This window comes from Penaeus monodon, chromosome 7, assembly GCF_015228065.2.
Source record: "Penaeus monodon isolate SGIC_2016 chromosome 7, NSTDA_Pmon_1, whole genome shotgun sequence".
Taxonomy (NCBI): Eukaryota; Metazoa; Arthropoda; class Malacostraca; order Decapoda; family Penaeidae; genus Penaeus; species Penaeus monodon.
The window spans coordinates 44,818,972-44,831,471 of NC_051392.1; the positions used below are offsets into that span (position 1 = coordinate 44,818,972).

Sequence of the window (12,500 nt, forward strand, 5' to 3'; positions counted from 1 at the left end):
CACACACACACACAACACACACACACACACACACACACACACACACACACACACACAGGGAGTGAGACACACACACACATGCATACAGAGGGAGTGAGATACACACACATGCATACAGAGGGAGTGAGACACACACACACATGCATACAGAGGGAGTGAGACACACACACACATGCATACAGAGGGAGTGAGACACACACACACATGCATACAGAGGGAGTGAGACACACACACACATGCATACAGAGGGAGTGAGACACACACACACACACACACACACACACACACACACACACACACACACACACACGATAGACAATGTTAGTGAGAGCTAATGAATTCCTGAACAATTGAAGGAATAGCAAATGGTTTGGTAATGGAAATATAGAAAAAATGACTGTTATTGTTTGCAGTAACAGATAACCTCATTCATAGATGACATCAGGTTTTATCTAAGTGTATATTTGCGAAAACATAATAGCTTATTGTTGGACTAGTATCTGAAGTGCCCCCTCCCCCCTCCCCCCTCCCCCATGTTTGAAATGCTAGTTGGCATTATGCTCTCCTAGAGTTTATCTAGAGGCTGCAGTGGCCGAATGGTTAGAGCATCAGACTCAAGACTGTCACAATGGAAATCTGAGTTCCAGGGTTCAAGTCACCGGCCAGTGTGTTGTTCCCTTGGGCAGAGAACTTCACCTCGATTGCCTGTCTAGCCGCTGGGTGGGCAAACCAGCCCAAGTCAGTGCCGGTCCCAGACCCGGGTAAATAGAGATGGTGACTCAATAAAAACACCAGACGGAAGGCAACGGCAAACCACCGCTCTAAATTGCCAAGAAAATCAAAGAAATCCATGATCGCCAATGTCCTTGTAAAAATATATATATATATCGATCTACATATCACTTTGTGTGCTTTCTTTTGTATTATATACCTATTGCTTATATACCTATATTTCACTGGATTGAAATAGATTATTTATTTGTTTGTTTCATATAAAGATGAAAGTAAGGTGATGCAGTTCTTATTGGATATTTCAAAAATTGTTTGGGGAGAATTTACATATTGAAATTGACACAGACTTTTAGGCGGTTAAGCTCTTTAGTCATTGTTTTGGGGTATGAATACCCTAAGTGCATTGAGTCTGGATATTTAGGAAGCTCTGCCCTTTCCTGATAGATAATCATACAACTGGTGTGATTGTCATAATTGATGATAATATTTTACTAATAATCAAGTACCAGTACCTGCATCTGAAGTTTATAACCTGTTCTTCATTTCATAACTATATTTCACTTACTCCATTGTTTGAATTATAGTGAGATTATATATATATATATATATATATATATATTTATATAAGTTATAATAAGTTATCATGCACCATTACTCATAGTATTATTGGCATGTATAATCAGAAAGGTTAAATTATAGTTGTATTTTCTATTTGTCAACACGAGTTGCATCAGTGCTACAAAGTCTCTTGCTACTGGTCACATGGTCAATTGAAAAATAACAATGATCATAGGGCAGGGAGTGAAAAAAGGCTATCCTGCTGCTGATTCTTTCATTATGGAAACTGAATTAAGAATTAAGAACATTGATTAATAAAAAGTCTAAACTGCATAAATTTAGGAAATTGAAAATACTGATGTAAAAGAGATTGAAGTAATTTCTACCCTGAACACTGGACTGCATAGACCGGTCTTCCTCTTGTCTTGTCATTGTCAAGTTAGTCGCTGATACCTCAATTGAAGAACATGGTCATCAGGATACAAGGCCACAATTTGGATGATGTGGACAGTCAATAGGTTGGAGTACATTGCTGGAATCCTGATAAGGAACTTCATTAATATTTGTAGATTTACAGTTGTTCATATTTTATTCATCATTACTGTTCATTTATTATCATTATTGTGATTCTCTCTCTCTTTCTCTCTCTCTCTCTCTCTCTCTCTCCCTCTCCATTCTCTCTCTCTCTCCATTCTCTCTCTCTCCCTCTCCATTCTCTCTCTCTCTCTCTCCATTCTCTCTCTCTCTCCTCTCCTCCATTCTCTCTCTCTCTCCTTCTCTCTCTCCTCTCCTTCTCTCTCTCTCTCTCCTCTCTCTCTCTCTCTCTCTCTCTCTCTCCCTCCTTCCTCTCCCCCTCTCTCTCTTCCCCTCTCGTCTCTCCCTCTCTCTCTCTCTCTCATCTCTCCTCTCTCTCCATTCTCTCTCTCTCTCTCTCTCTCCTTTCTCTCTCTCTCTCTCTCTCTCTCCTTTCTCTCTCTCTCTCTCTCTCTTTCTCTCCTTTCTCTCTCTCTCTCTCTCCTCTCTCTCTCTCTCTCTCTCTCTCTCTCCCTCGCCCTCCCTCCCTCCCTCTCTCTCTTTTATTTATTTATTTATTTATACATTAACCTCTTGGCTTGTTGGTCAGGTGCACACATTCATATTGTGGTTTCAGGACTCCCTGCCGCCTTTTTGCAATGTTCTCTGTTTTTCTGTATGAGTGTTTCAGCTTTTTTCCATTTTCCAATGTCTATTTGTAATTTGAGGTGCTGTTTCCAAATGCTGATGCTGTTTTCCTAGCACAGACTCCATATCTCTTTAGGTAGTCCATAACTCACTGATAATAGCATTAAGTTGCATTTTGTAACTTGTCCTTTCTTTTTAAATTCATCGATCTATAATACAACCTGTGTCAGTTGGGAGGAATAGGATCCTAAGCATGGAAATAGCGTCATCCCTAGAGCCGGCACTTTTCCAGTGATGGGTCATAGATGGTACATCCCACTGTCACGCTAGCCCTCAGCCAGATTTTTTGTGACCATATGTTAATGCTTCCCAACCCTCAAACCAAATCTTTTCTTGACATCATGGTCAGTTTCCAATCCTGATTTCCCCATTCCTTAAATTGATGGGAAAAGTTTTTTTTTTTTCTAATACTATTACTCTACATAGGAAGAATTACAAGCTGGAATATCCACAAATTAGAAGTAGTAACTTCAGCAACCAGTTGTTCAGTGGTATTTCGCTGGTCCTGTGAGGGGAGGGCAATTTCAACAAAATCACTAATATATGAATGGTAATAAGAGGGAAAAAAAAAAAAAAAAAAATCAATCAATCAATCAATCGTATAGTCATTTCTTATGGACAAAAGGGCAGAACATGAGTCTGATATTACTGATTGCAGTTACCAACACTAAAGCTGTCTTTGGTAGATCAAGGAAAGTAAGAATTTGTTGGATTTTTTCCAATGCTTGGGAGAGGCATTCAGGATTTTGGCAACACTTTGTGCCATTTTATGTCATCGTTTAAACTCTTCCCTTTTAGCCTAATACTCGTTACTAGAGGCTCACCTCCTGGCTATTTTGCTTATTTTTGCACCAGAGAAGCCTATCTGTGCTAATATTTTACAATGCTAATGTGTTAAATATCATTCTGTATCCAGAGATCAAAGAAACAAACCATTAACAAAGATTATTTTCATTTTTTATAGTAATTGGAAATAACTGGAAACTCTTCCTCTCAAACGAAGTTTTAATTAATTTCAGTTTTGTATGTTGTCAATAATATGTGTGTTTGTTTGTTTGTTTGTATTTTTAATGTATATATAACAGATATACATGGAGACTCAGTTTTTAGATATAATTTCAATATTACTTTTGCAAATAGTTTATATACTTTTTATTAACCTCTTATAGCTAGGCATGCCTATAATATGAAAAACCAACTCCTCATGATGGGTATGGCTATAGGCATCATTACTCGCCAAAAAGAGTTCATCGGGAAGTTCTGCTATAGATAGTGGACTCCCCTGCCGAAAGGCTAGCCGGTTGCCAGAAGTCACTGGAATAAATTACGCTCAGAGATTTCTGGTACTGTCATTGTAGGGTTAAGTGCATATATACATTTGTATATTTAAAAAAAAATAATTTATATAATTGATATATATATATATATATATATATATATATATATATACATATATATATAATATAATATATATAATATATTAATAATATAATACAATATAAATATATATATATATATATATCATATATATATATATATATATATATAATAATATATATATAATATATATATATATATATATATATACATATATATATATATATATATATTATTATATATATATATTATATTATCATATTTATTATATATATATATATATATTATATATATATATATATATATATATATATATTATGTATATGTGTATATATATACATATTATGTATATGTGTATATATATACATATTATGTATATGTGTATATATATACATATTATGTATATGTGTATATATAGTCATTCAGGGGAATACATGTAAGTTTTCATTAACATCATCCTGTAGCCCATAATACTTGCCTTAGAAAAAAAACAAATACACCATAAGATATGTAATCCTGTTGTGCTTTCAATGTTGTACACTTTTTTGTTCTAATCTTTATATTTTTTTCTTAATAACTGAAAAAGACATAATCATTTGTTGCCCCCAAATGGGGTAAGAAATGAATTGTGAGGGGCAAAAAATAAAAGGGCTGAAACTTCTCTAAATTTTAATTACTTTGGATTCTAATAGAGTTCATAGAGATGAATTTTCTCTAAGAATCACTAAACAAGCTGAATTATTTGAAAAATTTGGCAAATTTGCCTGTAGGGAAAAAAAGGACCATTTTGGGGTAAAAAAAAATCACGTGGGGAAAAAATGAATGGGGTAAATAATGACCCTAGTACTAGGTCAGATCCATTCTGTTAATAAAATTAATTAACAGAGCCCTTCCTTTTTAAGACGAAGAAGACAGGCATTTGCCTCTACATCAGGGAAAATGAAAACTCCTTTTTTGATTTCTAGGAGAACAGGTCCATAAAATATGTACTGTGACTCTAATACTTCAATGTCTTTTACTGGTCTTTCGCACCATGTCCAGTCATGTGGGTTACTACTAAATGCCTTTTGGTGAAGGAAGTCAACTTCCACCTTTTCAATGTCATTGTCGTCATCGTCATTTGTAAAGGTCTTCGTCACCTTACCCCAATAATATTTTAACTTGGGATCAGTGTAAAATACAGCTTAATATTTGTTCACAGAATCATCACTCAGCTTAGGCATCATATCATGATTAGTGCCAGCATTCTCTTGTTGTTCATTGACTTCATCTGTAGCTTCTGGGGTCATAGGAGGCAGCAGGTCAGACAGCGAGATATCACTGGAAGTGTTGCCATCATCCATTTCCTCAGTGGATACAGTTGTGGAATCTGTGTCTGAAACTTCAACATTCTTTTTCTTTGGGGGCTGCTTTGTCTTTTTGTTTTGCTTAGCTGTTTGCATTTTATTCTCCTCTTTACTCTTGATCTCTTTTAAGCACTCTTCATTGGTAATAACCTGTCCTTTCATAGGTATTACTCTTCTACGTTTCATAACTGGGGTAGCACTTCGACCGCGGGCATGGAGCACCTCCTCCAGAGTGGTTTCAGTAGGTTTTAACTCCAAAGTGATGGTGTACTTCATACCTGGATTTTAAAATGTTATGGTTAGTTTTAGTTCAGTTTTAGAAAATTTTAGCAATTTTAAGCATATATATATATATATATAATATATATATATATATATATATATATATATATATATATATATATATATATATATATATATATATATAACGTGAATATTATACAAAATTTGATTTTTAATAGATTGTTTTAATCATGACTTGGATTTATATCATATTTTTCATGTTTTTAAACTGAAATATGTATATTGTCATTTAATTTATATATTTATCCCCTATGCTGTTGTATGATAACTTCTTGTTATGTAGAAAGTCTAGTCTTACCTGAAGGGGCTCTTCTTTGCAGTTCATCAACCAGTTCTGCTGTGCTGAATTTACTCAAAGTATTGTTCTCTGCATCTTGATTAATTTGACTAGTTAATGAATTAGACTGATCATTTGTCCAGTGGCTGCAGCCTGCCTTTGAATCTGTATGAGTGAGTGTTGTAGGAGCTGGTGTTGATGTCCTAATTGGTTCAATGGGCAGTTCAATTTGTGGCTCTTCCTGATTATTTGGCTCAGGTATCTCTTCAAGGATTGGGTCATTATTCTCATTAGTTGGCATCCTTTGCTTACCCATGAGTTGTATGTTGCCAATTTGATAGGATCTAGCCTCTCATTGTTATACTTTGTCTTATCAATGGGCATTAAGCCAGTTGCCTTGAAGCCAGCTTTTATGTTATTTTCTGAAAGACTTTGCCTCCAGATGCTACATAGCATGTTAACAAATCCTGATTTTCTAAGCGGTTCTGGTGCGAAACAGGCAACGTCTAAAGGCTGAAGCAAGTCGGTACAATGTGGAGGTAGTTTGATTAATGAGATATTCTCCTGGATTGCCACCTCCACAGTGGTCAGTGAAGTGTGGCTTAGATGTCCATCCAGGATTACCAGTAATGGACGGGTGTTAGCAGTCTTTTTTGCTAATGTCTTAAAATAGTCCTCAAACACAGCACTTGTCATCCATCCAGATTCAGTAACAGCGTACTGTGTGCCTGGGAGTGCTTCCTCTCCTATCCAAGTTGACTGCATTTTCTTGCCCTTGAAAACTACAAGGGGATCAAGACATGTACAATCTGCACAGCATGTTGCGAGGACGGTAATGTTCTCTCTGTTAGCGCCATGTGTGAGCCTCACTGTTTTTTCTCCCTTTGACCCAATTGTCTTGGACTTTGATGGGTCCATTGGGAACCCCGTTTCAATTATAAATACACTCTGGACGATCTTTGATATTGAGACGATCCATTTCCTTCTCAAGCATGTCGTAAAATCCATAAATAACAAATGGATCTGAAGTAACACTCTTGCGGGCCAACTGCATTTGTCCTCCTTTTTTTAATGTCATATTATGTCTGAGCAGGAAGCTGTTAACCCAATCACGTCCAGGTCGATTGTCTTTGAATGGAGTGCTTATTTCATTGGCAATGAGATAGTCATGTACTATATCCTGGAATTCCAAGAAGGTGGGACCTAGCCCCATCTTTTCCATCCTCTTAAGGAGATTCTTCAACTTGTCTTCCAACTCTGTACCAAGACAAATCTTCCTTCCCTGTTCATAAGGGATTGAAGTGACATAATTAATGGTGATAAGACACACACACACACACACACACACACACACACACACCTGTACATATAGGCTACACAGTATATATATTACATTTGTACAGTATCCATTCTAGGTTCATTTACAACTGAAAACTATATATATATATATATATATATATATATATATATATATATATATATATATATATATATATATATATATATATATATATATATATAATCACTTATATACCCTATTATCCTTGTGTTCAGTATTAGATTTTTTCATCTGGACACAGTTCCACAGCATTCCACTACTCATTCCATATTTCTTAGCAGTTCTCTTGATAGATGATCCTCCTATTACATCATTAATTGCTACTGCAATTGTAACTTCATTATATTGCTTCATTTTCTTTTTATAGGTCCATACCATTCTGATAGATTTTAGATGATACTGTGATAGCCTTATATTAAATGCACCTGTCTATTTACTCTGGAAATAGAATTTAGTAGAATAGATTACACAGTATAGTTCCTAGATCAGGTTTTATCAATTGTTCTGGAGACCAGAATACCAGAATATATTTATATACATAAATTATGTTGTGAATAAAATCATTGGGGGTAAAAAATGACCAAGATTGGGGTAAAAAATCATATGTGGGGAAAAAAGAGTTGAGGTAAAAAGTGAATTGTGGGGTAAATAATGAATATGACAATTTGGTCATTATTTGCCCCATACTTGGTCATAATTTGCCCCACATTGACATCCCCCCCACAAACTGTGGGGGCAGTAGAATCATTGAGCAAACACATAGGATGGTCACTTTATACCCCAGGATTCATATTTTACCCAGATGGAAAGCAAAAAATGGATATTTAGTAAAACTTGAAAAATGTTTGGACAAACTTTTTTTTCCAAGGTTTTGGGATAATTGATCTCATACTTAAATTTTTCATTTTGGAAATCCAAAAAAAATACAGAAAATACTTCAATACTTCTCCTAACTACATATGAGAGAGATTTCAATTTAGGAGTGTTCAAACCCCCCCATGGGGGCAATCAATTTTTACCCCTAAAAGGTCCGGGTCATTAATTCCCCCGAATGACTATACAATTATTTTATTGATTACTTCAAAGTAATAATAATCAAGGAATGGGGTAAAATATAGAGATTAGTAGGTCTTAGTAATTAACTCTATATTAACTAGGCATTTCTGGAGGCACTTGTTTTTCAACAGAATTAATAAAGTAAAACAAAAATGGACAGAGCATGTATGCTTGCTCCAAATTTCAGTGGGCCAAAGCACAAGTATAGTTAGATTTAACTCTGTTACTGAAGGTGTATTGAGTACTCAGAGAAAACCTCATCTGTTACATGGGAAAGGGACAGGATTTGAAGATGCTTCTTAAGTTTGTTTTTTCAACATGTTAACACTGAGAGGTCATGGACATCTGTACTAGGTTTACTGTTATTTAATTTTTTATTTTGTTTAGACAAATGGCTTCAGAAGTCACAGGGGGGGGGGGGGCAAACAGGGTTGCAGGTTAGGCCCCCCATTGCCACCCTCTAAATAAGATATGAAAAGTCCTAGATGTATATTTTTTATCATTGGTTTATTGCATAAACTTTTAGCCAACGGTTACCAAAATATTTTTTTATTTTATATAATTGTATTGGTTTGATAATAAATATACCATTCTGCCTAGTGTTGGGCACACTTGTTTATGTGCTTGTCTGACAGTTAGGCTGCTTGGTCAGGTCAAGTCAAGCCAGCCTGTCTTTCTGTCTTGCCTGCCCACACACAACACCAGCATAAAGGGAACCTTTAATACAGGCCATCATTCTAAGAATTGGTAAGAGATTCTTGAAGGTTCAAAAGATTTGATAATGTTAATTGTATACCTAGGTGATTCAGTGTTTGTAATATTTGTGAAAGGTTGTAATAGAGAATTGAGGACTGGGGGGGGGGGGTGACAGTTTTGACCTGATCCAAAGACTTTAGAGCAGCGGTAGGGCTTCAGCCTCACTAAGGTGTAAGCCTATTTTTTTCTCAGAGTTCTAAGGAGAGGAACTACCTTTACTTCTTGAAAGTAAAATGTAGGATGTGGTAAAGGAATGTTAAAGTAGTATGAAGAATCCTTAATGGTAAAAGATAGATATTAACATGAGTGTTGTTAATTATTAGTATAATTTTCACATAAATCTCTTGGATGAGATGTATGTTATGTTAAAAATCCACACTTGCTCACTGAGAAAGAACAGACAGCAGACTCTTGGTAACACGGACACTTGACCACACATTGGCCATTTGATCTGGCCTTAACCACCACAGTCTGATTCTGATGGTGAGAGATTTCTGAAGCTTCCTTATTTTTAGTTTCTTTTATTTTCCTTTACATACCAACAGCAGAATTTTTTTTTTTTTAAGCAATAAATTAGATAGAAAAGCAATTCTTTATAGCATATGAAAAAAAACAATAAGTAAAATCACAAATGGAGCCAGTTTTATATATATATATATATTTTTTTTCTATTATGCATTCATTTATATTTCCTGCCGTTCCAGGAGCTTCAGGACCTGGGGCGGGACCCACCAGCACAATGCTCAGCAGGTCCAGTAGGAGACGACCTCTTTCACTGGCAAGCCACAATCATGGGCCCACCAGAGAGTCCATTCCAGGGAGGGGTATTTTTCCTAACCATTCATTTTCCTACTGATTATCCTTTCAAACCTCCAAAAGTAAGTATGTTGTAGATTATGGTATTATGATTTTATTAATGTTTCATATAGACATTACATTTATTAACGGATTTCTTTATTTTTATTTTATTCATTTACATTGGAGAATTGGAAAATTGTTCTAAAATCTTTGGAACTTTGTCTCTTGTTTCATTGCAGTAATACATAAAAAAAAAAATGGTTTGTGATTGCTAAACAAGAATTAGTTTTAGTGTGCTTAACTGATGAGATGGCAGGAATACATGCCATGCTCACTGTCTTTTTGTTCGTTGATTATCTTTACACGTAGATGGCCCCACAAGTGCTTAATCACCAAGAAGTCAATTACTAGTCCTACTTAGCTCACCTGTTCACCCTTTTCCTTGAGTGTGGAAACACAAAGAGTCTTTCCACTATCTTTTATTGCTGTTAATAATGATTACATTTTAAAAATCATAATGGTGACAACACTAACTTTGTTTTAATAGCATTGGAAAAGATTTTTTTCACAACTCACAGAAAGGGAAATTAACTGATGACCTACACTTGCCAGTTGGCCCTAAGGTGGCAGAGCACTTGTGGAGCCATCAATGTCCAAACGGAATTCACAGAAGAAATTGACAGTTACAGTATAATCACCCAGCACCATTGCTTTAAGCATAATGATTTGTAATTTTGGTTTTCAATGGCTATTATATCATAATTTTCATTAAAAAAAAATAACATTAACCATTTATAGGGGTCTATCCATTTCTCCCTCCCTCTCCCCCTCTCCCTCCCTCTCCCCCTCTCCCTCCCTCTCCCCCTCTCCCTCTCCCTCTCCCTCTCCCTCTACCTCTCCCCTCTCCCTCTCCTTCCTCCCTCCCTCCCTCCCTCCCTCTCTCCCTCCCTCCCTCCCTCTCTCCCTCCCTCTCTCCCCCTCTCTTTCTCTCTCCCTCTCCTTCCTCTCTTTCTTTCTCCCCTCTCCTCCCTCCATCCTCTTGCAAACCACATACACACACCAGAGACTTTCAGGTCTGTTGGGGGGGGAGGGGGGGGATATCCATGTACATACACTAATGTCCCAACCCAGAAAGGAATGTTACAGTGTAATGTCCTTTACTTACTTTTATAAGAGAAAAAAACCCTATTAAACCAAAGTAAAATACAGAATTATTATTTTATTGTTTAGTGCCGAGACTTGATTGTCATGTGATAAGTGAAATGGCTGTGTATATATTGGTCTCTTCCTTTTGCAGGTTGCTTTCACAACACGAATCTACCACCCAAATATTAACAGCAATGGTTCTATATGTTTGGACATTCTCAGGAGCCAATGGAGTCCAGCCTTAACTATTTCCAAAGGTGAGAATAATAGCATTTACAAATACATATGTATATACTTTGTGTGGAATGATAAGATAAAGGAATTACAATAAACCCGTTGGATCCAGGTGACGTGACAATCATGTCATGAAAATGTGGGCCTAGGGGTGTGAACATGCCGTCATGGATAAATCTGGCTGTAGGCCGGGTGACGTGAACCTGCTATCGCGAGTGTTGTGGCTGAAGGCTGAGGCAATGTAAAAAAAACTTGCACAAGTGCACAAACCTATAGGGATGTTTGTTCTACTCATTTGGCTATTTTGCATTATTTCCATTGATGTAAGAGTGTGGAATGAAATGTCTGAGTGAAGACTGGAAGAGTGCCAGCATCCATTTCCATGGCATCCTTTCAACATAAATGAGTATTACGTTGAAAGAAAGCAAGCAAGCAAGACAAAAGTAACATGATATTACGTAGTTTTATTTTTCTTGCACCAAGTTGTAGACAACCTTGAGAGATGATTGGAGTCTGTGCAAAGAAAAAACAACTATTACCATCTGGATAATGCAAATCAAATGGCAAATATGGACATTGTAAAATGGCCAAGTCCAAAATGCTTATGCATAAAAAGAGTGAATAACTTTGCACAGAGTCTTGCCACTGTGCACACATGTTCACGTGCACCCAGCCTACAAGCAGCCATCTGGCAGAGCTGCCGTTCACATAAGCCTAATGCCTGGATTTTTGGTGATGTAATTGCCTCAATGCAACTGGATCCAGTGAGTTAAGTACTAATGTAGCTACTATCCCTCACAAATCTTCCAAAGCTATTATTGGTGAATGCATTAGGGGACTTTCCTTTGTTCCTGTACAAAACATTTTTATGTCCTCAATCCTGTTTTGCCCAGGTGGTCATGTATGGCTAGGAAGGTCATGAAAAGGACAGGATAACAATGAGAGAGTGGCTGTCATTACACACATGTACTCTTTAACACAATGAGATTATTGACTCTTGTGAAAGATGAATTAGTTTTCAGGTGTCATCCTACTTTTGAGAAATGTGTTAGTAAACTGAGTAACCATAGTTGCTCTAGATTTTTTTTTTTTACATTCTCATATGAAGTTGCCTAACAAGAAAAACAAAGTTCAGATTAGCACTTAAATATATTTGTTACTTTAGATGCAACATGGGAATGGTTATAGAATCTATTGTGGTCAAAAGATTAAATGGTGGTAATGAACTCAATGCTCTCAAGTTATTTACTAAATAATTATTTTTAGTGAGCTTGTTCTTAGCAAAATTACCCAACTACCAGCATTCGGTCAGTAGGTAGCCTCAAGAAATAGGGTTTGTAAACTACGTGAAAATTAT

At 36.2% G+C, this 12,500-nt stretch overlaps 1 protein-coding gene across 1 annotated transcript in view; it reads left to right on the plus strand.

Annotated features, from left to right (window-relative positions):
- Positions 1–12,500, plus strand: part of LOC119575371 (ubiquitin-conjugating enzyme E2-17 kDa) — a 20,341-nt gene that overhangs the window by 5,684 nt on the left and 2,157 nt on the right. Inside the window, exons 2-3 of the mRNA XM_037922943.1 lie at positions 9,670–9,843; positions 11,061–11,166. Coding sequence (XP_037778871.1) covers positions 9,670–9,843; positions 11,061–11,166 — 280 coding nt within the window. The remainder of the gene's footprint in view (positions 1–9,669; positions 9,844–11,060; positions 11,167–12,500) is intronic.